The sequence below is a fragment of the Pieris brassicae genome, chromosome 2 (genome assembly GCF_905147105.1).
Source record: "Pieris brassicae chromosome 2, ilPieBrab1.1, whole genome shotgun sequence".
Lineage (NCBI taxonomy): Eukaryota > Metazoa > Arthropoda > Insecta > Lepidoptera > Pieridae > Pieris > Pieris brassicae.
This window is the reverse complement of record NC_059666.1, coordinates 309,715-334,872: the sequence shown is the minus strand read 5'-3', so window position 1 is coordinate 334,872 and position 25,158 is coordinate 309,715. Positions and strand designations below refer to the sequence as shown.

At 33.6% G+C, this 25,158-nt stretch overlaps 1 protein-coding gene and 1 non-coding gene across 14 annotated transcripts; one reads left to right on the top strand and one right to left on the bottom strand.

Moving 5' to 3' along the window:
* Window positions 1-80: 80 nt before the first annotated feature.
* Window positions 81-25,072, bottom strand: LOC123718450 (AMP deaminase 2). 13 transcript variants are annotated; one of them, XM_045674957.1, is made up of 18 exons: window positions 24,911-25,072; window positions 10,018-10,159; window positions 8,725-8,884; window positions 8,319-8,505; window positions 7,851-8,064; window positions 7,637-7,762; window positions 7,421-7,514; window positions 7,205-7,309; window positions 6,919-7,050; window positions 6,447-6,610; window positions 6,130-6,253; window positions 5,641-5,807; window positions 4,829-4,949; window positions 4,078-4,251; window positions 3,801-3,911; window positions 3,378-3,515; window positions 1,060-1,093; window positions 82-303 (listed from the first exon to the last, which is right to left on the bottom strand). In XM_045674957.1, exons 1-17 carry the CDS (start codon window positions 25,017-25,019, stop codon window positions 1,061-1,063), a joined length of 2,301 nt encoding a protein of 766 aa, XP_045530913.1. In that variant the 5' UTR covers window positions 25,020-25,072; the 3' UTR covers window positions 82-303; window position 1,060. The 13 variants fall into 13 exon arrangements, with proteins under 13 accessions (XP_045530904.1, XP_045530913.1, XP_045530940.1 ...); XM_045674984.1 differs by lacking the exons at window positions 1,060-1,093; window positions 24,911-25,072 and adding exons at window positions 18,096-18,248; window positions 22,148-22,278; XM_045674968.1 differs by lacking the exons at window positions 1,060-1,093; window positions 24,911-25,072 and adding exons at window positions 18,096-18,248; window positions 22,045-22,267.
* Trnay-gua lies at window positions 17,830-17,915 on the top strand. Its single transcript is given in 2 exon segments — window positions 17,830-17,866; window positions 17,880-17,915. It is a non-coding gene; the product is annotated as a tRNA-Tyr (tRNA).
* Window positions 25,073-25,158: the final 86 nt, after the last annotated feature.

Sequence of the window (25,158 nt, the reverse complement as noted above, 5' to 3'; positions counted from 1 at the left end):
TTATACTGTGAATAATTTTTAGAGACAAATGGGTTGATTAAAAATTAAAGTCTCTATTATTTTTTTATCCATTTATTAAAATTAAAATAATGTCGTAATAGAATATTACACAACATATATTTTATAAAACCCAAATAAAAAATGCCATTTTAAACATAGTTAATATTAATTTCCACTTTATTTCTGCTTTGGCTGCGTCACTCAAGTGAAAATCGCATGAGGCTGACAACTGGATCGTTTATTTCAAGAGGCGGGAGTGGAAGGTTCCGGAACTCCATTGGGCTCGTGGAAAGCCTGCCTCGCCTGGAAAATTCCATACATAATAAATTATATATACAGGTGTATACAGTGTAGTCTACGGCAAATGAGTTGGGCAGTGTAATTCGATGCACAAGCCGTTTTAAAGTTTCTCTACTAAAATAATGGCAAACTTTCCATCATCACCCAAAATCTTCCCAACTTACGTGCTGAAACTACTACTGGCACAAATAAGGTAAACTTGAAGTTAAATACACACTAATGTCAATGAGAGTAGGTTATCCAAAGTACTTAGTAGTTTATTCGCTTAATAAAAAATTTAAAATGCCATATTCAGTTCAATGAATAAAAAAATGTTATTTACCTGTTAACACGGCACAGATACAGAATATTAAAAAGAAAACATCAATCAATTCCGCCATAAAGAAATATTTATGATGAATTCTAAACAGATGTGTTTTAGTCAGGAATATCCTCGAAGATAGGCCTTACTATATAAAACATGGACTTGAGACTTTTTTTATAGAACAGGGGGCTTCGCCAGCCTTTTAAAAGTTGGTACTCATTTCTTGAAGGATATCTTCTATTTATTCAGTGTCATAATAGTCCATGTCGTATTGTAAGGCCGATAATGTGTTGATCGTTATCTAGACAATGTATTAAACAATATCATGCCTTTAGCGGGGGAATGTCTTAGTTTAATTATTATATATATCTAAGGTTTAATTATTAATAATTTCAACCTTTCTAAGGTATATATGTAAAAATTAGCACATTGGGTAACTCGGCATTCTCTGATACCTTAACAAGGGATTGGTGTCCCACTCAGCTTTATCTAAACCACAGAATATAAAGTTAATTATTGTTTTAGATAATTTAGTGATGCACATTTAATATCACGAATTATTTTAATTCTTTTTCTATTTAATGATTAATTTAAAAGGCATTTAGATTTTAAGCTCGAAATGTTTCATGTATGAAAAATGAGGAAAATCGTCCACATCAAAGCCTGGCAGTGTGGAAACCATATTGGAGCTAAGTTCTAGGATATTATCTCGGACAAACATGGGTTATCAAGCGACTCCAATCTACAGCTCCAGCGAATCAACGTGTACTATAATGAAGGCTCAGGTGGCAAATACGTGCCGCGGGCTCCGTCGTCGACCTAGATCCCGGGACCATTTTAAGTTATTTTATTAAAAATATTGTATTTATTAGCTCAACAGTTTTATTTAGGTATGTGATGTATACGTTTATCTAAGTAAATAACACATGATTCCTTGATAAAAACGCCTTTAATCTATTCAATAAAAATAGTAGATATTTATTAGCAAATTTATTTCCAACAACATGGTAACATTGATTTAATTAAGATAAATTGTATAATCCAGTACGAAATTGATTATTTATACAATAAAATCATCTACACAATAAGTACTTACGTAATATATTATGTGAACATTAAGAATTGTTAAAAAATTTCAAGCGAATATAAAAATCAAAACAAGTAATGTGTACTGAAAACATGTTTTATAAAATTTATTTTAATGAAATCAGATATGTCTCAGGAGATTATAATTAGTCAACGCAATGTTCGTAAAACCATGCAATACAAACGGGAACATAAGCCTTTTAGACACACATTAGCACATTTAAAACATACATACAATACATACTCTTTGAATTTAGAAAAATATTTATTCTACAGTCTCCGTTCAGCGGGAGACTGCAACAAATTGTTAATGTTAACTAATTTCGCCATTTGACACGAAATAATAGTCTATAAGTTTATATCCCTTAAATTAGGTTATAATAAAACACTGTCAGAATACAATTAATAGCCCATATATAGACGCTAAATATAGTTTTTATATATGATCATATAAGATTACATCTTTTAACCTAAGCCAAAATTTGACAAATAGGCAATGACCAATGTGTTATAATGAGGATTACAAAAATTATTCAATATCATTGAAATGATCACAAGGTCCATTTAGATTCTTGAAGGCTTTTAAATGATTATTAATGATTCGCACCTCATTATCACATCAGTATCACCCCAAAAAGTACCCCAAGCAGGATGAGTTTTCTTAAATCAATACGATTGAAATCCGGTATGAAATTAACATTGATTAACAATTAAGTGGATTAGATGAAATATATAAAATATCCAAAACTACAGAAGTTAGAAAATCGTCATTTATTAAGAGCAGTAGATCAATAGTATGTTTTTTACCTAATAATATTGAGTGAATATTACTAATACTATATTAATAATACATACACAATGAATGAGTTAACATTCATAAATGAATTAAATGTAAAATTAGCAAATACGTAACAAAACAAAATTATTCTTTTTTTATGGTCTTAAAACGTTAATTTTTAATCTATTGCTCTTTGTAGATTAAACAAAATGATAACAAAAACAGTTGTCCCATCCAGTCTCAGCGAGTCGATATCCCGTCCTGTAACGGTATTTCTCAAATGCAAATAGGTGACAACAATTAAGGTTAAAACTAAATCGTGAGCCACACACAAGCGCAAACAATTACCACAATACGAAAATAAACTATGGTTTTTAATGTATGACATTGTTATCGGATAGAAATCGCTGTAAATCTATGTTCAATTAATCACCAAAGAATTTAACTGTACTAAAAAGGGCACAAACTTAGCCTTTCTAACTGTATTTATTTGTAATGTTTGAAAAGAAAATTTGTTTTTAATTATCCGTTTTCAAACTGGCTTCATTGCTCTGATTCATGTGTAAACATAAGTAAAAGGCACAGATGAGGCCAAACTAGAGGAATTGCCTACAGCCCGGACAATTTGATTATTTAAAAATTTGTTTGTTACAGTCCAGTGGAGAAATTCTCTAATATTCCATTATGACTGTACTAAGTACTCAAGTATACTGTGTGTGAGTCTGTGTGTTAGTGAGTGTGGATATTCCTTTAACCTACGTTTATTAATAGGCGTACATAGAAACATTTGGTATGAATTAATATAATTTTCAAAGACAAAAAAAAATCTCTCAAGTTTAGATATTGATTTTATAATGTATGTGCTTGCTATTTAGTAGGAAGATATTAAAAAAACTAAAATTGCCTTACCTTGAATATATTGGTCAGTTCGTCGAGTATAGTCTCATATCGGAAGGAGATACGGATATCCGGTACATTAGTACGAGTTATATCGTTCGCGGCCACACCCTCTTTTGTGTAGGTGGGGCCCAGCCAGTATTGTTTCATCTGCAAGTATTTTGTTTGTTTTTATACATTAGGGCGAAAAATGTCCAAAAAGGGCAGACATCGCAGCGTAGCCGGCCTATGAGGGAGGAGTATACTCTTTCTTTAAACAATTTGAGTTCGCTTCTACGTCTCTCTGGGATTCGCTTCCACGTTCGCAAAAAAAGATCTCGTGAAGCGGATCGTGGAAAATTTATAACCATCAAGTTGATGCTGCTGACTTTCGAATGAAAGACAAAAAGTTACCATTAGGCAATTGACTAATAATCCCATAAATAATAGAATCACCTCGTGCGGGAAGCCCGACATGAGCACCGAGTTCCGTGCGAGCTCACACATATCACACGAGCTGAGCTTCCACACCTGCGCCGCAATACTGTATTCCTCCATTAGAGGCTCCTGGGATAGCAAACAAAACAATTAAAACCCAAAATAATTCAAGTAAAAATCATATTCCTGCAGTTTCAGTTACTCGGAACTAAATTCATTGTATGAAGAAAGGTTAGAATGTACTAGGGCTCTATGGCTAAATTGGAAGTCAGTCTAAATCTACGGGAGCCCTTACCTTGGTGAAGTGGAACTGCAGCGGGTCATCAGTACTGAGTGTGATGCAAAGGCCACGAGCCAGGAACTCCGGAAGCGGATTGCGATGATAATTGAGAAAGAGGGAGTTGTTACTCAGAGGAGACATTGCGATGTAGATCTGGGCTAAGTAGTACAGGTATTGCAGAACTGGCACCTGGCAATATTATCAAACATTGGCATTTCAAGACTTCTTTTGAAGTTTCTATTCGAACTTCGAAAGAGTTTTGAAGTTAGGATTTTTGTTCTGCGAACTTTTCATAATATTGTGTAGAAGATCATTAAGTTAAGAAATGCTTTTAATCGCTGTAAAACCTTAATTTAGTATATGTAGCGTCAGGCCCCGACATTGTTAAGATAACAAACACAAAGTTTTCTCCCAATCACTTGATTTATTCCAATTCTAATTTCAGTTTCAATTCTAAATTCAATAGGTAAAGATTTCAGAGGCTACTCGGTATTTACGTAACGTGTGCACCGGGCAATGGTCGATGAACGACTGCCCGAGTTGTGCGCGCGCGCTGCTTTATGTAGGTTCTGTAGTGGGGATCGAGTGACACATCGTACGATCGTTCGACTAATCGCCCGTTGCACGTTGTTTTACAAAACATTGATAGTGGCGCCGTCATATACAAAATTGAAATAAATATTAACTTAATAAATAACAATTATGTCTTAAAAGTATACATTCTACATGATCGTTAACTGTCACTTCAAGATTGATAAGCGCTCACCTTCCTCAAGAGCAATCCGTGCGAGATGTTCTCCGCAAGCATGAACCCACATACGAGATGTTGCACTGGACCGGCTTCACCACAGTGAGGTCGTAACACAAATGTGTTCAGACCCTGTTCCCTGGATTTAAAATATAGATTAAAATTTATTTTAATTGATTTATAGAATCTATAGCTACACGTACAAACATTGTGATGACGTCATACTGGGAAAGTTAATCCTAGCTTAGCCACTGGGGCTTTCGGGTCAGTAGTTAGACTGATCAAGGGTTTCTTTAGGTCGGACGAAGAGCAGTCGCAGTCACACACATAACTCGAGGCGTTTAATAAGAATAAGATTAGTACTAAATTAATTTAAGCGAATTTTAAATAAATATAATATTGTAATTAATAATAATACGCATTTTAAGTGAATGATGAATGTGATTATGTTTAATGATCGCTTTAAAATTATACTCTATCCGGCTAAGCCGGCATGGCGTATGAAGGTATTTTTGTCTCTCGACGAAACTATAATTGTCTAAATTGCTTAACAAATGACTTAGATAAGAAAATATATGAAACAGTGGCACAAAATATATTTGTAACTGAACGTTTCCTGGGTCCGCGGGATGCTTTAAAGTCACGTATAGCTAAGGGCTAATTTAATTCAATGTGAAATTACTGATATTCAATGTAAATCCTGAAGAAAGAGAGCGTCTGGCTAAACTCTCAATGGGGTTGATTTCAGACGATTAAGGAAATATTCACGCTTATAAATCTAAAAAAGCCCGAGTGATCAAAATGAACAGCCCATCCAGAAAAACACTTACTTCCTGAAGTGATTCAGCACGGTGATATTAGCGTACATGTAGTAAAGGTAGTAGGCGTAGGGCGGATTCTCCTCGTCATCCCACTGCTGGGGCACACGGACGTCCGGGTCTAGCATCGGATTTTCCGGTTTCGATTCATCGTCCACGCTATCGAATCCGACTACGTGCTGTGAATTATTAATATTAGTTGTATTTGTTATGAGATTTAATCCTTTATTTTAGTAATATCAACGATGTTAATCTGTGACACAAAAGTATGACAATATCAATTTTAATCTACAGCTTATAATAAATGTCAAAATTTCCAAATTATCCGTCATATCGTTTTGTTTTCGTGGCATTTTTACACGCTCTCTTCAGTAGCTTATGCGACTGACATACAGCGGTCCCTGGCTTTCAGAATTTTTTTAATTTATAGTATTAATTATTTTTTTATTGTTTATGGTTACGAGAACTAAGTAATTAATAAAAAAAAAGGAAAATATTTACCGTAAGAAATTTGTGAAGCTCAATATTGCTATTGGGATCTCTGGTCACTTCAAACAGAGGCTCGAAAATGTTACTCAAGAACTCTTGGAAGTTGTTCATAATCTTGTTTGATTTGAAAATATCACTGAAAAGTATAAAAAAGGTACCTTTTAAGTTTTAGTTTAAAATTAATATAATAGTTTAAATTAAAGTAGTGTAAGATTTAAGTAAAAATCAGAATGCCTTTGAAACCCTTAGGGGGTACCTTAAACAGTTCAATTACTGCGTTTTTTTTTTATTGATTTTGATATAAATTACATTAGTAAACAAATACTTACTATAACCGTGGTATTTGTATCAGCCAGCGTACATTATTGGAGTGTACGTCATACTGTATCGCCCATTTGGCCAACTTGGCCCATTCTGTGGGACTCTTCCCGTATATGGACAGACGGAGCTCTGCATTCTGGTATTTACTCTCTTCTAAGTCTGATGCAACTTCCTAATAAATATATTTAAAAAATATTAAAAGTACTTGGATTAGTTATGTAAATTATTCGTGTACATAGGAAATTAGGCCAAATGACAGAGTTTAATAGAGTAAAGTATGTATACAATTTAATTAAATTTATTATTATTTTCATATAATTACAATCCGAAAGAGCTGTGCTCGACTCCGGGTTAAATAATAATTTTTAGCAAGACTATTTGAAATGGGACTTTTTCAAGGAGATATTCTGTGACTTAATTGTTTTCGTTAAGCGCATTATAAAATTAATTGCTTTATGCAAATATTAAAATGTTACTAACGTTAATTATCCTAGCGAAATATTTTCCATTCATGAAATTGTCAGTTTTGAGGAAAACTTCTCTAAGTCTGCTTTCCCCGATAGGATTGTATTTAGCGTTGAACTTGTCAAATCGGTGAAACGTGTTGCGGTCCTGTACAAAGAAGAAACGTAAAATTATTATTTATATGTTTATGTTATAAGAAAATAATTAAACAAGATTATGTTAACAAAATCATTATATCTGTTACTCCTATTGCCTGTAAACCACAATCAGAAAGATCTATGTTTAGTTATGATTTACTCACTGCGTGTACGTCGAGCATGTCAACGGTAAGATCGTATGTGCTAAGATTCATAGATTGGAATACAGCCTTTAAGGTCATCGGGGTACCTTTGTGGAGTGTCACCACCTAGGAAATAATTCAATTATTTTTCTATTTAAAAAGCAATAGCAAAATTTCAATTATATTAACAAATAATTTGAATAAAATGACGACACATTAATTGTATGATAGGCTTACCTCGTCAGCATGATTTTTCAGTGTCTTTTTAATAAAGCGAAGTAAGTGCTTCTGATTCATACACGATGCCGCGTGTATGTGTGTGTCTACTTTGCTGAAAATACAAGTTATTTTATTAAATTATAGTATACAAAGGTTAAAAGAACTTAAGGCTTTAGACATTTTAAACAAATTCCATAGAAAAATCTTTACAAAAGTATATGTAATGATTCTTACCGGATATTGTAAAAGTCCCGGTGCGGAACGGCCTTTTGTGACGCGAGTTCACGTAACTCATTTAGAAGTACGTGTAACTGGAACTTGGATGATAGGTAACTCAGGCGACGGTAGCAGAACGATTTCCTAAAAAGAATATTTTTTAGGGGCTAGAGCTGACATGGCTTTCGAAAACAAGGCATATTGTTTTCTTTATTAGATAAAAATAACTTACAATGGTCCATCAGCGATCATCGTGCACATAACATTCATGTCCTGTATGTACTGGGTCAGGGTGACGTACTCGTATGGCACTCTGTCTTTGCACTCCTCGTCCCTGTACAGGTTGAAGACTCCGCCATCCGACTTGATTTTATAGTTTTTAGCGTCCGGCATTGGACATTCCCACGGGTCTTTGTTGTCTTTGAAAGGGGGATGGACTATGTGATCTGAAATTTAATTCTTGTTACAGGTTTCTAACAGGTGACTACAGGATGTGCAACAAAACGACATCCGTGCATGTTATTATTATTATGACACCGACATAGATACTCTCGATGCAAGAGAGCTCGCAACTGCTTTGCTGACCTTTTCTTAAAGGACCCAAAATCGAATTGGTCCGAAAATACGTAAGTGGACAGCTGGTTCCATATAGCAGTGGTGCGTTTAACTTGTTAAACTATCTGAATAGAGTCAAACTCACCAGCTATATGTCTTTGAGGTGCTTTAACAATCGGCGTATGGTTAGCTGCAGCTTCCGGGTCTATTGATCTGAGGAATCGCGCCGTGATGCTGCAGAACGTCTGGTTGGAGATATCCATGTATCGCTTGCGGATTTCTAAAGCTTGCACCAGGTAGGAGGAGGCTTGCTGCAAGTCTTCTAGCGGGACCTAAATATAAAAAATCAATATCAGAAACCCTTTATTTCTCTCACTCTCGTGTTATTTTGTATATGGACGTTGACAATACTATGCATAGAAACTCAGATAGTTACGGTAACAGTTAGACATCCTGCATATTTCCTTTCAATGCTTTGGTGGGTTTTTCTAAAATAAATAGTAGCTGTCAACTACTTTTAAAATGGCATTGTTTGCCAACAGAAGTCTCACCCCGGAGGTATCTTCTCCGCTGATGGCCACTCGCTGAAAGTGAGGAAGGATGACGTCCATGTCATCATCATCAGCTCTTAGGCGGGCGGCTTCTTCAAACACCGCTCCGCCAGCCTCGCTACCCGCGAACGAGCGAGCTGACTGCCCACATTCTGCAGCCCTAAAACAAAAATATTTAAGGCTTAGTTTAGTGTGGTTAACCTTACTTATTAAGCTTCTAAAACAAGAAAGAAACTGAGGAAAATTCAACGAAAGTTTTGCATATTCTTTTGCAGTTTACCGAACGAGGAAGCCAGGGTACATAACAGGGTGTACACAGGGTACATAAAGTTATGATTATCAACACTGTTCTCACAATAGTCTACCTATTAACGCCAAAATTGTCCAACAGTCGCGAGCACGTAGTTTTAAAGGGCTTTATAAATTACATATCTGTGTTAATATTTAGAACGCTGAGACACAACATTAATTTTAATCCAATTAAAAGCACAACTGTTGCTCTCAATCATAGTGGTTTTAGATTAAATTGTCTGAGATGCCTGAATATCTTTACCGGCAGTTTAATCACCTTATTACAGGCAACGCTAAACAATATTGACTTAAATGTAACGAAATAGAAATGGTTACTGGCTGAGTTTCCTTCGATTTTTTTTAAGTCCTTATCAGGTGATAGTGTCTAGACTAAACAATGATTTAAGTACACATATTCCTTTAATATTAAACATTGTGGATCATTAATAGATTTCGGCTCCAAAAAATCGGTTAAATTAATGCAACATAATACCGTGTGTGTCTTATCCATTTTTGACAATCGACTTTGCTTCCAAACATCGCAAAATCACTACGCACACCACTATTTCGACAACTCGTCCATATTTCTTGAAACACACAACAATAATACGACTCCCGCCAAATGCCTAGTCTTCAGTGTGTATAAATTCGGTCCAAAGGACTTAGCCGGCACCAAGTCGTGAATAAAAAAAAACTCCTGTATAACCGGGCGTGTGTCAAAGAATAACGGTGCGTTCGGAAATGCAATGACGAATGGCGTACGGTAAGGGTTGTCGCGCCAAGGTTAATCCAATTACAAGCTAATAACATCTGACAGACGCGTGGACATAACATTCTTTCTATAAGTCTTTTGCCACTTCCAAGTTTTATTTGACTATCAATCATATATCTAGAAAATTTTCCACTAAGTCGCAAGAAAAAGCAATTTTTCCTATGCTAGAAGCATTTATCGCCATTATTTTTAACTCAATTATATAGACTTAATACATCTATACAACTTACTTGACATTGAGTTGTCGCTGTATGAGAAGCTTCTTTTCAATTTGTTCAATAGGGAACTGTGGCACCTCGTAGGGCGCCGACAATTCATTTGGAAGCTCCCGAGGCGCCTCCGCCCCTACTGCACTTGTTGGGCTCTCACTACCTGTAATAAAGAGCAAGTTTAATTTGAGTAAAATTCCAATAATTGTATCTTAAACAAATCTTAAATTCTAAAAAATCTTAATCTACTGAGCTATTAAATAATTATTTAGTATGTGTATTCCCAAGGTTTAAAAAAAAACAAATTCCGTCTGGATTTCCAACTTAGGAGTTCACTATCCAGAGCTTGACATATTCGGTAGTGTGCTAATCAATAAAAAAAAACTGTTAAGTGGCTATCTGATACCTAATCCGGTGTTTTGCTAGTGATTTTTTGTAACATTTATGTTTACCATTGTCATATATTATAGAAAGCTTGTAACATATACTCTCATTATTTATGACGTAGTACCTTCATAAATAAATGAAATAATTAAACATAATTTGGTATTTCAGGTTTTTTAATAAACAAGTACATTTCTTTAGACAACGTTGTATAACAAACAGTCGAACATTGCGGATTGAATAAAACCATAAAAAGATTATCCATAGCTTACCTAATTTAATTAACAATATCAAGGTTTTTTTTTATTTTGGTCTACGGACAGGTTTGTGAATTATTCGTTTATTTAGTTATAATGTAACTGTCGAATATCTAAATAGTTACATAAATACTTTTCAGGACCTATTATGATAAATTTATATGATACAAGAATATAATAGTAACCAATAATAATATACTAACCTGTGATATCAATTTTCATATTTATCAAATAAATATTTCTTAATATACAGTATTTAAAATTTTATTCGACTACATAGTAATAATAAAAATAATTGAAAATTAATGAAAACAAATTTAAAAAGTTTGGTCCTTCTGACAGTGTTACTAACGCTGGCAGCATTTCTTCACTGTATTGTGATACTTATTCGTTGACCGAGGAAAACACCAGCTCTGAGGTCACCGGTACAGTATTATCAAATTGTTTTATTAAAATCATTTTGACTTCGTTTTCACAATTACTTTGTATATAAAACGATTTATTTGAAACAGACATAATTTTCCATTTATGACCGACTTAAAAACTTCTTAAATCTATATTTATTTTAGAAAAAAACCAACGTAGATATTAAGTATTTACTTGTCAATCAACATAAAATCAATATAAAAAATAAAGTTATAGAAATCATTAAAAACAGCTGATCGAAATATGGGTCACAAATACAGAATGCCAAGGCCCAAGGCCGGCTTGAATTTGTGATGCGTCATCTCCACGAGTAAGCTTTTAGGTCGTTCTCATTGCCTTTTAATAGTTAAATCTGAGAATTAAATTTTTACACTAGTTATATAACCTAACATTAAGTTACATATAAATATTTTGGTCAATAATTAGAAGCGTAAACGAAATGTAAACAAAAATCGCCTAATTGAAGCCACGTTCATAAATTGTAATTTTTCTATAAAGGTTTAAGGTCTCTTAGATCTATGAACCCTTAGATAAGTCAAGTTAGTTTTTTTTAGCGTCGCAACCCCCTTATTTTATGTTAATTATAAGCTCATATTTTAAACCATGAAAGTCAGTCGTTACCCAGCTTCAAACAAATTGTTTTTTTGAACATATCCATATAAACCGCCAACAAACTTAATTCACTTAAGATTATTTTTTGCATGTATGTTTAAAACATTAGGCTACACAATTATGCGTTAAGTTGATATAACCTACTTAACAGATTTTAGTGCTACATTAGATAGTTATTAAGTTCTTTGCATAGCGAGGGATTAATTGTTTATCAATATCCTGCTATTGGAAATAAAATTATTTCCTTATATACTTTTTAAAATTTAAATTGGATCTGAACACTTGAAATTGTTAAGCGCAAAGCAAAAGTTAGCAAAATGTGAATATAAATCTAGATTATTATATTAAATATCTCGTTCGGAGCAAGTTCATGGCCACCTCCATTAGAATTCAATCAGTGTTTTCGCTAATGGATAATTCCGGTTTCACTAGGTACGTTTCAACGCAAAATAACGCCGTGCTTTTAAATAATTTGAGCATTTTAATCCACCAATAATATTATAGCGCACAAACGTCAATAATGTAATAATATAGTTTATGAGCTATAAGAGCTTTCACATTTTCACACGATATAAGCCACATTCGAAATCGTTCGACTCGAATCGACAACCCAGCAAACAAGTCGATTGCACTGCCACGCCATACATTACATAACATAATACCAGCAAATCTGATACAGTTGATGTATTTAGTTCTAGACCTACATAGTAATAACAATTAAAAATCGATATTGATAAATAAAAAACTAAAGCAAAAAAAGTTTGGTCCTGTGGCATTGTACCTGTATAGCAATGCTTATTCGTTGAACAAGTAAACACCAGCTCTGGGGTCACCGTACTATTCAAGTGCTTGAACCTCACGGTCCAAGAGCCTTTGCTCCAAAGGGAACAAAATCAAAGTTGGCATAAATAAAGCATTCGTATTTTATTGTAAGAATGGAATACATTAATACTTCCGAACGAAAACCCCTTCATGCCTAGAAAGTAACCACTGTATGCTTTCCGGATCTCGGACTTTAAGAGTATATCTAGCGTAGCGACTGGTAAATCCAGTCACGTGGTTCAGGAAGAATAATAGAAACAGACAATACCATACAGTTCCACTTCCCCTCGCGCTCAAGGCCGATCTCTTGTGTAGCTGGCTCTACTTCACATGAATAGAAACACTTCAGCTTTTCGTTGCGTTTCTCTCGTATTTAATCAAAAACTAATTAATCAATAAATTTGCATACTTACAATTTCAGAAGCAAACATTTTTGCGCAACATTCGCTGCTTCGATGTATACGTTCATAAATAAAATACTTAATGCAATGATTTAGCTTAATTTATTTAATATAATTTAGGTAGGAATATTATATTTACCACAGTGAAATTATTTACCTTCTATCTGTTGATCACTTCCCGTCTGTGATCTCGAGACATGCCACAAATCTTTATCGAAACTGTACATTGCACTGCTCTTTGTGTTAGTCAATTAACACTCATGATTAAAGAAATTGTTCGTTGAGATATATTCGTTTTTCCAACTAATATTCTATAAATACAAAATGTTTAGTTTCGGATATACTTATTTTGTAAATATTTGAAAGGGTCGAAATTCTGGTTTTTTTTTTTTAAACCGTACGTAAAAACGTGTAAAATCTAACAATCACAAGGTTTTTATATTTATTTTTAAATGTCTTAAATTATAGAAAGTTTGTTAGTAAAAGCAAAATTGTTGTTAGAATTATTTAATTATGATGAAACTACTCAAATGTATGGACCACCAAGACGATATAAAAATGATTAGTCTGAGTCTCCCGGCTCCCACGCAAATATTGTATTACATGATAATATTCAACGTATGTAAAACGTATGACGTTGTAAGAATCTTCTAGAAGTTACAACCTAAACTGATATTAAATTATATTCGTACCAGCAATTATCAATCATGTTAAGAATTCCGATTACAACAAACGTATCGTTTAAAAATTATAGAAACGATACATTAAGTTAGGCATTTTCACTTCCATAAATATTAATGTACATTGTAAACAATGCTCTAAATAAACATTATTGAAATAATTTCTATACAACGAGATTGGTAACAAAGGAACGCCCACCCTCCACACCTACACAAAATTAAGACAATTATTGTTTATGTCAATAGCTTTGTACTCAATAAAATTACTAAATTTATGAACAGGGCGAGTCAATGCAGACCTATTTTGATCCATTTAGCAACAGTATTATATTATACAGCACATTTACCGTTCGAATCTTCTATTAAAAATCTATATACTAATATTATAAACATTTGTAAATGTTATATTATTTCCAAATCATAAAAAATACTTTTTTGAATGAGTCTCGTATTAACAGATAGTCTCGATAAGTTGGTAATTGTACGGAGAAGTTATGTCAGGAGAAGTACGGATTGATCTCATACCCGTTGGTCTGACCAGGCAAAGACCAATTATGGGTCTCAACATCCCTAGTGCACTCTGTCTCCATGCAGTGCATATGAGGATAGAGTGGTGTGGAGGCAGCAAGTTGATGTATCGCTTAGGGGTTTTGTAATGAAGTTTCCGAAGAAGAAGAGACTAGTAATTGATTTAAATCTCAAAGGATTATGAGACTTTGTACGCTCTCTGCGTATCCAACAAAGCGTATGTATCCGGGAAACTTAAAGTTGGCTGTGTACGGGAACAAATACCGGCTTTGAAGGTTAAAAACATTGGAACCTATTTTTGAAAAACTTATTTTATCAAAAACCAGACTAATTACTCATATCCTAAATGTAAACAGACGAAAAGGAAAGTAAGAACAACTTGATGAGAAAGTTTTAACTGGTTTGCAGGCAAACTGAATCATTAACATTGCTTTTCACTCAGCATTCTACCAATTTAAATGTGTACAGTAAAACTTGACATATCGTTGTATATTTAATTATTTATGTCAACTATATATAATACAAGTAATTCAAAAAAATATTAGTACAACTGCTACAAAATTTTTAGGTCTGGGCTTCAGATTTCTGTATCATGACCATTTGTCTATCTAATCGGTAGCCTTCTGTGCCTGACACACCACCGTCGACTATTTGAATCGGTTTCCTCTCGATGTTTTCCTTCACCGTTTGAGCGAATGTTAAATGTGCACATAGAAAGACAGTCCAATGGTGCACAGCTGAGGATGGCACCTAAAACCTCAGGAAGGAGTCGCGCGCTGAAGCCAACATCTCTTTAAAAAATTATCTCTCTCTTGAACCGACATTGAAGAAACTCTTAAATCAGGAATTATCAACCGAAATTTTAGGACAAATTGAATGTCCAATTATAAATCCTCATAGTCCAATCAAGGATTGGAAATACCTATTTTTGAACTCAAATAATGTAATTACGCAAAGTACTATTTTTATTAAGTAGTTCTTAAGACATATCGAACTCGAGACTATAGTCGTATTTTTAAATAAGTCCCCAACTTGCAATGAACTTGAAACGTGCCACGCGAAACGGTGTCAGCAATGATGCAACATTTTATTATTCAATACACCAAGCCTGAGGTTATCCATACTAAACGATAAGATACCCTATCGAACTATTCACTCAATTTACGATTCTCGATATCTAAGTAAACTTTGTTTCGCGTTCCAATTATATTCCAAGTAATTGGCAGGACAATTAAACGATATGATAAAAATATATTTTATAAGGTAAATAAACATATTGGTAGGATATTATGTTGAAACGTCCTATTTTCTGAAGGTTAATTAATACAAATATTACAGGTATCGTCTAATTGTTTAGTAATTTATGTAGACAATGCAAAAAATGATGCTATCATGTTGCGTTTGAAGGCTATTTCACAACTGACAAAAAGTGGAATAATTGTTTAATTATTTAATGCAATTTGACTTGTAATAATTTCTTCAAGAACAAGCCCTGTCTTTGATAACAATTTGCCTACATAAATGTTAATCGCATTTGTTGGTGTTAATTGAAACCGAAACATATGCTTTATAGATTTTATGAGAACATGCATGTTTTCATCAATCCCCTTGATCAAAATTTACCGACTTAAGTGTCAAATGTTATAAGAATGTTTCACAATTACTTGTGTATAATCTTTGTATCTACTCTATTAATATTTTTTGTGTACTATTGAAAATATGAGATCATATTTTCACTTTAATGCTAGTTAACTATCTAATAATATTATTAAACTTATCAATTGTCTATTTGAAGTTATTATTCCTCTACGTCACCACTTCAATATTTGTCACACTTACTCAATGTCTAAGAATTTTGCAAAAATACACGATTTAATTTTTTTTCAATAAGTTTTAAATTTTAAAACAAAATTCGTTAATATAACAAACCCTTGCCTATACTAACAAAAGTATATACTTCTGTATATAACCAAACTATTGATTTTTAATGACAATTGAAAACTATTACATCCAATACATGCCACGTTTTTCAAACAACCTTTCAACTTTCGATTAGAAACTACACATTATCCGAAACTAGCATTTTTAAATTACTAACTTAATACAAAACTTAAGAAATATCTTCTAAGAATATAATATAACACTACACAGCTGTAAATGACGTTACATTGTACAAAAATGTTATACCGCGTCGCGTCCGCTGTTCGCCGCGTCCGCGAAATAACTGAATCGCTTTAGATCACTGTTTAGTATGTAAACTACAGCCAAAGAATTCGAATCTATAGGGCTACCACTGGTAAGTTATTATTATGAAAAGAGCACTAACAACCACATCATCATTTTGAATAACAGTCATAATAGTTTGAATAAAAATGGGAATAAATATTTGTTAACTGTAAGCCTATTGGTGTAATATTGATTTCTACATCTCAGTAGCACGTAACTATAACTGAGTATGTTCATCAGTTGACAAATTTATTTATTTCATAAAATTTGCAGGTACTCAACGAATAATCAGTCAATCCGAATTATATTATTGAATATAAGTTTTATAGAAATCATTTTTATTAAATCTTATTCAACGCCGTACCTTATAAGTCATAACTAGAAGTATGTATAGCATAATTAAGACTACAAATTCGCGAGCCAACTGGAATTTCTATCCACAAGCAATCCACGGCAGTTACAAGGGACGGCTCTTACCAGTGTCGCAACGTGTTTATTATTCACACGAACCCCAAAAATGCTTTCAACTGAATGTAAAATAACAAGTACGACAAAAACCAGTTATATGTCTGGCTAACTTGCCAACAAGCCAGCGAAATCTGTACAAGGATTGCCTATTAAATATAATTTATATTGTTTATGGCAAGTTGGATGGCATAGTTGAGACGCAATTTATTTAATCGTACTAATGATGTAAAATATCTATACTCAGAGAACTGGTTCTACGCATAATTGAGTTTCTGATAAAAACGTGTATAAAATTAGTACGTTTTTGTAAATAACCCGTTTATAGAGTTTTTGTTCTCAATTTATTACAAATCGTTGAATAACGTAAAATCCAGTTTTTAAATTGGCAAGAATATGTAGTTGATGTCAACGCTTTTCAGAATATTTTACAAATAAAGTAAAAACTAATTTTTAGAAATATTTTTTTTATTGATTGATCAGTATTCTGTACCGACTAGCTTGTGGTTATATTCCAAAAAAACTGACAGCCCTAGGCGCCATGGCTCGCGATAGTGAGCGGTGACCCGTCGAATGTAAACAATGGCTATGTAAATGTAACATAATATACAATAGAGACTATTATACCGTATGTATCTTTCCATCAATGTGGAATTTTTATCTCGACTTAATCATACCATAGATGATAGACGGCTTTCTTCAAACAGTAAATATTATTTATAAATGGACAACAAAATAACTTTTCACCATGAAAAAATCAACTATTAAGTTGTAAGACTTATTAAAGTTTATATAGTATCGCATATGTCATATTTATGAGTTTTAAAGCGTCTGAAGGAAAAGCTAGGTAAAACTATGTAATCACGCACGGTAAGTTTCTCTATAATCACGTACTTTTAAAGGACTACTAAGTATAATAGTCTAAATGTCTAAACGCAACAATTGTAGCAATAAAATCAATAGCAACATAGTCGTAATATGTATTACACAATAATCTATGTAGTTATCGATTTTTTCGCGATCCTAAACACACCTTCGATAGCTCAGTTGGTAGAGCGGTGGACTGTAGAGGTTAAGCTGTCATCCATAGGTCGCTGGTTCAAATCCGGCTCGAAGGAATCGTGTTGATTTTTTATAACTTTTAATTTTTTTCAGTTAAATAAAAACAACTTTTTAAATACTATAAATAGTAATCATAACATGTTACTAATTATTTTAAGCATTTAGTCTCAAATTTAATTATTTAATTTGCATGTTGCATAATTTTCTGTACAAATATATATATATATAAAACTTACCTCCGTCATCAAAAAATGAGTCGGTGATGATGAGCGGGGACCGAGACCCATCTTGGACGCCTCGAGATGACATAATATTTAGTTCACACACTTATTTCACAAGACCACATTACACTCAGCAACTATAAAAAGTACAGGTTTTATCCCCGCTTCCTAGATCAATACGAAACGTTTTTTCGTTTCTTTTATTTACGATGCGAGTTCCCGAGCATGATAGATAATTTACGGCAATGTTTTACGTTAATGCTACTCCTTTTAGCTTTCAAATTTCACTATGTTAGATTAGAAAACATAGGAAATGTGTTAAGATAAACATAAGCCTACACAAACTTTGCAGCCTCCAACTCTCAATTCTATAATTTACGACTTGTCTGATATAATATATGTGTTCGATCGATCTACTTACTGTGCCTTAGAATGAGGAATACGTAAAATCCAATAGCCATCGTAATGGAAAGTTTAAATATATAAAATCACAGGTCTATAAGCGGTTAAAACCAAACTCCTGTGAAACGGCTTGTTTTTTATGAAACTATGTACAGTCAAAACTGTTTACGACGACATTTAGAACAACATGGTTATATTGATCATAATTAAATGGGTAAAAGTATTAGGTAATTTAATTAACGTCATCCGCTGATACGACCAAATATAAGTTGTCCCTTCGATGTAGTTTTAACAGATTTCGAGAGTATTACTAGTTACTACTACACCCTATTTTTGTTTTTTTTTCCAAAATTATTTATTTGACATTCCTTCGAGCTGTCAAACATTGAAGCTATTTAGAATATTGAATATTTCTATAGAAAGAAAAATATTATATTATTATGTTATCCCGTCAGTATAAACGTGGGAAAATACTTTTAAGATTTGGACATTTTTTGACATACTTCAGCAGGCGTTTCAAAGTATTTTACACTGCACACACTGCGCCTTGAAACTGCGCAATTTACCAATAATAAGCATGTGGTACCAATCAATCTGATTGCGAGAAAAACTAATAAATCCACTGCCATTATAGCTATTAATAGCCGCTTGCAGTTAACTCATTTCATAAACATCGTACAAAGTGACTAATTTATTAGCGGCGAAATATTTTGGTCACGGCTTTTTGTATTACTCATACTTTAACACTTTAGAAAATGATTTATATACAACGGTACATCGTCTCTTGTATATTAAATTGGCAAATTATTTTTAAAAATGCAAAACTTTCGGTTTATAAGAAAATTCTGATATTTCTACTACAGTTATATTAATTTTTAAGACTTCTTTGAGACCCTTCTTTACCGATCAAGCCAAGGCAATCATTTATCCGTTGGTAATCAAACCCAAAATAGTTGTTCACCGATAACCTAATACCAAAGATAATTCAAGTAATAGACCAGCAATGTTCGTATTAAAATAAATGTTTTTGTATCGGTAGTCCATGTATCGAAAGGCAATATTCACCTTCTATTATTTGTTATGAATTAAGCACGATAGCTTTAAAACGGTATCGGAGGTTATTACTAATATTCCCATCATCGCGAAAATACGATCGTAATGTTCGCTACATGACACTTGGCTCATGGCTGACTCATTGTTTGGATTGCAATGAATTATGCTCGTGAAATTGATTCCACGGGCTTAAATTCCATTTTGTTCACGGCGGCTTTATCCCACTTAGACCGGCATTTATTGTAGAAATGTTAGTAAGTATTAAAATTTACAGCGTTAGCAGCGGAACGGCACTAAAACCACTGGTCTAGTGGCTTCAGTGGAGTGCGACTCTCATCGCTGAGGTCGTATCACTCATTCATTATATGTGCGCATTTAACATTTGTTCGAACGCTGAAGGAAAAACATCGTGAGGAAACCGACTTGACTTACACAAGAACTCGGTGTGTGTCAGGCGCAGGAGGCTTATCACCTGCTTGCCTATTAGATTGACAAAAAATCATGAAAACAGTCTTCTTGCGAACGGCGGCTATGTGCTTACGAAAAGACATGCCGCTATCGAGCGTGACTTCTAGATATTGGACGGACTTGGATGGCTTGCTCCTATAGGGCTACCTCTTTTTTGAGGCGAAATTTTTCCTAAGAATGAGTGAGAGCACCGAGGTTGACCTTAGAAAAGAGCACGCCGACGCTCTTCTCGGGATTTATTTGGAAGCCTCATTTCAGAAACCATTCGCCTACCGTCTTGGTTGCGGTCTGGAGCCTGTCTACCATGACCCGTCTATCTTTGTGGGTAGTTTAGAGAGCGGTGTCATCGGCATAGGAATTTCATATTGGAAGTCCTAGGGATGTCGCCGGTGAACTGCGTGAACAGAAGGCGCGAGAGGACCGAGCCTTGAGGGACTCCGGCCCTGATGGGTCGAGGGGACGATAACGTTCCGTCTACACGATAGCACATTAAGCGGTCGGACCAGAAATCGTGAACGATACGCACGAATCTTATCTATGTCGAAGAAGACCGGACCCGTGGCTGTAGGTTCCAGGGAGCCGCATCCTGGAATGGATATACTCCGTGATCCTATGGACTTGATGGACGCAGGAATGGGCCGACCTGAAAGCAAACTGCTCACCGGTAATGAGCCCCTTTTCTAGAGCGAAGTCTTTCCACTACGCCGGGAAGGTGCAGTTTACGCGGCGGCAATTGAATATGGTTTGATTAGAGTTTCGTGGGGATCGACGTGGGGTTGACGTGTTGCTGGAGTCTCTTTTTGTATTGTTCGGTCGGTATTTTAATGTGTCCCTCGACATTCGTAATTTTTCAAATATTAATGGACTTCAGCATTTCCTGCTACTCATATTTAGCGGTGTTTTGTAAGATCTGTAGGATTTCGATATTACAGCAGCTTGCTGACCCCCAGAGCTGCATTGTATAGGTCAATATAAGAATACTTCCTGCTCGTAAAGTATTTTGTACAAACTTCAACAAGATATCGACAAAGGGCAACGAAGCACCTGGAATAGCGATAATGATCGCAGTTTGGAGACTATTTTGAGTGCGGACGAGTGCCAAACTCCCACGCTGGATGGCGCTCGCGTGTCAAAGACCTAAGAAATAAATCTGCTTATCACGCTTTCCGCGGTAACAAAGGAGTATAGAATCTTTAAAATTTTATTTATAAATCAGCATATCATCTGTGTGGCCTTGTCTCAAATGACGAACTCTTTATATGTATATAGTGTTCATGTAAAAATTGTTTTCAATATGGGGTTTTGCATTTCAAATCATATTATAAGACTTCAAATAAATGACTTGTTTCGTGTGATCATACCAAAACCAGATCATAATACAATATACTCATTTCGATCATAATAGTATCATATTAGATAAGATTTCAACTTGTAATATAATCACTACGTCAGTGATGCTGCGGGATGGAAACTTTGTTGTAACTATTCTATGGAATCGACTAAAAGCACGTATCGTGTGTATTTTTTTTTTCAAATATACCTTAAATTTCCCATAAAACTAATAATATACCAGTCTGATAAATTCCACGACCGTGAACATTTCCACTGAATCAAATTTACAACCTATTGTTATCGACATTTCGCACTTCAAAGATGTATGTTAAAAATACACATACATTTAAGAAACTAAGATATTCTCGAGTAACTTCTAAGGCCTTCAACTAAACAAAGTAATGTAAGTGTTTATTCTTGTTTATGAGGACAGGTCAGAGCTGTAAAATCTATCTTGAATTTATATTGTTTAGACCAATATATTTTCGGTTAAGATTCCAATAACTACGCATTAATAATAGACAAAATACTCCTTTTCAGATTTATATGTGTCATATATGTTACCTACTGTTTAAGTAAACAAGCGATTAGGTGTAGGTGTTATCTGATAAGGACATACATGCATATCCATAATATATAATGCATTGCAATTAATGTTATGTAACGATTTTGAAAGAATATACAATTTCTTCAATAAGAGGATATTTACCTTATTTTAGGTAGTAAATGTTGAAAAATAAAACTTAGACACGCATAATTAAATTTTTGTAAAATGTCCACATCACAGACTAAACAGAAGCGCGGGAACTCACATCGACGTCATAGGCTATGGCGAAGCACTGTGGTCTATAGAACATGCCTTTTTTATTTTTTTACTTTTCACTGCATTTAACAATGCGTTTCGCTGTATGTTTGCCTGTCGACTGAACGCTAGTTGGCACAGCTACAACTATACACGCTTTTGTGTTTAACACAATCAAACGCGTCACGCGTCGTCAGTAGCAATCTGTCAAACTATCGTAATACCTACTTATTTGAAGCGGGATAAGCGTTTTTCAGTTATATTCTTTTTAATTTCTAGATAAATGACTTAAGTCTCTAAAACACTGTCGTAATTTAAATAATACGGTTAAGTGACACAATGTTTCTTCCGTAATTTTTATACTGAAATTTAATACTGACCTAATTTCATAGCAAACTTTTGCATGACGCATTATATAAAAAGGAAACAATACATGACACACAAGCAAAATTAACAAAATATTTCCTAGCCGAAATCACTAATTTTTAGAGTGCAAATAATAAATCGACGTAATGAACAACAAAGATTTTCTATGGCAATTGTCATAATGACCCCTGTATATTCTTGAATTAATTCTTTGTGTATTGTTAATAATAAAACTAGGTCCGTCCGTCCTAGGTACCATTCAAAAATAATAGTAAAAATCTCTAGACAGCTAAATAAATTGGCCTTATTTATTTGTGATCTCTTTGTTGATTAATTATGCGTTGAACAATCCTTGGCTACGAATCACAAACAAGCCATGAACAGTCCACAATAATAATTAATGACCAACTCGAAAACATTTATGTATATTTTATATATTTTTACAAAGTATATATTTTTATTCAAATATTTAAGTAAACAATACAATATACAAGTGTATATTGTATTTAAAAATATTTTATTTGACAAGATTTCGAGAAATGGATTTGAGTTTGAATGTAGTAGATAGATACTAGCGGTACGTGGTCATTGACTACAGAAATCCATAAAGAGTAAAATTCAGAATTCAGAGTGAAGCGCATTGAGACTTGACAGACTTTATAGTTATTTTATTCTGTGGCCTTTGTATATTAAAAACTTATACGCAAGTCTAGACTTTAAATGTAGGATACTAAGGTTAAATATTAAGACCCAACTGTAAAATTTTACGGCGAAGTCGATTACTGTAAAAGGGAAAATAATTTTATCTGAAGTGTTCTTTAATACTTCAAGATAAATGTCTGAAATAGGAATTTATCGATTGTATCTTCCGAATGCTAACATCATTTATCTAAATGACATCAGAGACAATTCGGATCGAATAAGCAGTAGATAAAGTAGGTAGTAACCAAAAGACTAGGGTGATTTTATGAAATATTTAATAGTTTATATAAATTATTATAATATATAATTATCAATTATTTCATTAATGTATCACGGCTCAATTATGTGTTTGCTTGGTTATTGTAATTGTATTAAATAAATCAATACAATTAGCCATAATACCATTAAAATTAGAAAGTAATCCCGAATCAAAAAAATTAGAAAAGATGAGTGGTCATTACGTTTTAGTTGACTAAAAAATCCATAAATAAAACACTTAATATAAAAGCGCATTTAATACTTTCAATTCAACACTCCTATATCAAAATATATAAATAGGATTTTCCTCCAATTGTACCTTAACAAACATTAATCAAATTGATTGTCGTCGTTAACAAGCACATTATAGTTAGATTTTTCTCGAATGTGTCTTCATGAAGGCCAATTATATCCTGTATACTTAAAAACAAAGAATATCGAAAGAACAATAACATAATGCGTCACCATTCTAGGCCTTTTTCAACTGAATATATAACATTTAACGAGATCTTAGTATTTAGCAAGGCCGACATATAAGTCTGGAGCTATTCAAGATAAGGATAGTGCGGGCACGCGATCGCCATACTGCCATCTACTTTCTTAAGTTGATAATAGAGATAAGATATTTGACGAATTTACTATAATACAAAGTTTACTGTGACCTGTTACAACGTTTAGATTGCCTGTAGAAAACTATAAAAGCATATAACACTATGCTTGAGCATACACAGTTTGTGAAGCAGAAGCCATGTTTTATGTTTTTTCTTGTAATTAAATATTTTCAGTATCATACATATATATCATAGTATATATATATTCTAAGCTAATTTAAAACTATGATGTCTGAGTTATCAATCATCACCTACATTGTTAATTACGATTATACAAGTGATATGTTTATTAGTTTAGGTATTATTAAAATAATACTACAATTAATGAAGGCTTTTTCTTTTTGTTTTCCGTCACCTTTTTAGAATTATGCATTTAATGTCTATAACAGTTTAATATTTGGTTTATATTAGACACAATTCTGACATGATATGGTAGAACGTCTCCAATGAGTAAATCTTTATAATAAATTAGGTTAAAGTGTGCCAGAAATGCTTATGTTTACACTACGTCAGCTGACAAGTTTATTGATCGGCAGACACCCCTTCGCCGAACAGATGCACCCTCAACATATGGTCTTCGCAATATACTTATATGACTAAAAACCGGTGTATATTTAAAAATTAATAATGTCCAATATCTAATTTATTAATTACTAAAACATTACAGGGTATTGCTTCAAACGGCATAAAAGATGTAAATAATATAATCAATGTTATCAAATAATCCTATACAATTAAATCAAAACGTTATATTAATTGTAGAAAACCACGTTTTTCTATTTTATTTCAGGAAGCACCAAATACCTACAATACTTACAATAGGGATAATGACTTACCTATTCGTTTATTAAGATGAGGTGTGCTCCTACTGTGTTCCTCCTCGTCGACGTCGACATCAAAGGAGAATGGAAAGCTTTTCGTCGAACCGACGAAGCCCGCTGCCATGGCAACAATTATTTCTCAATAAACCATGCGACACGGCCTCTTCGACGCTGGCAAATGCGACACTGCCGCACGTGCCGTGAAACTGGAAGGATATGCTATCTTTACGATTTAATTCCAGCAACGTCACGTTGACTCAATA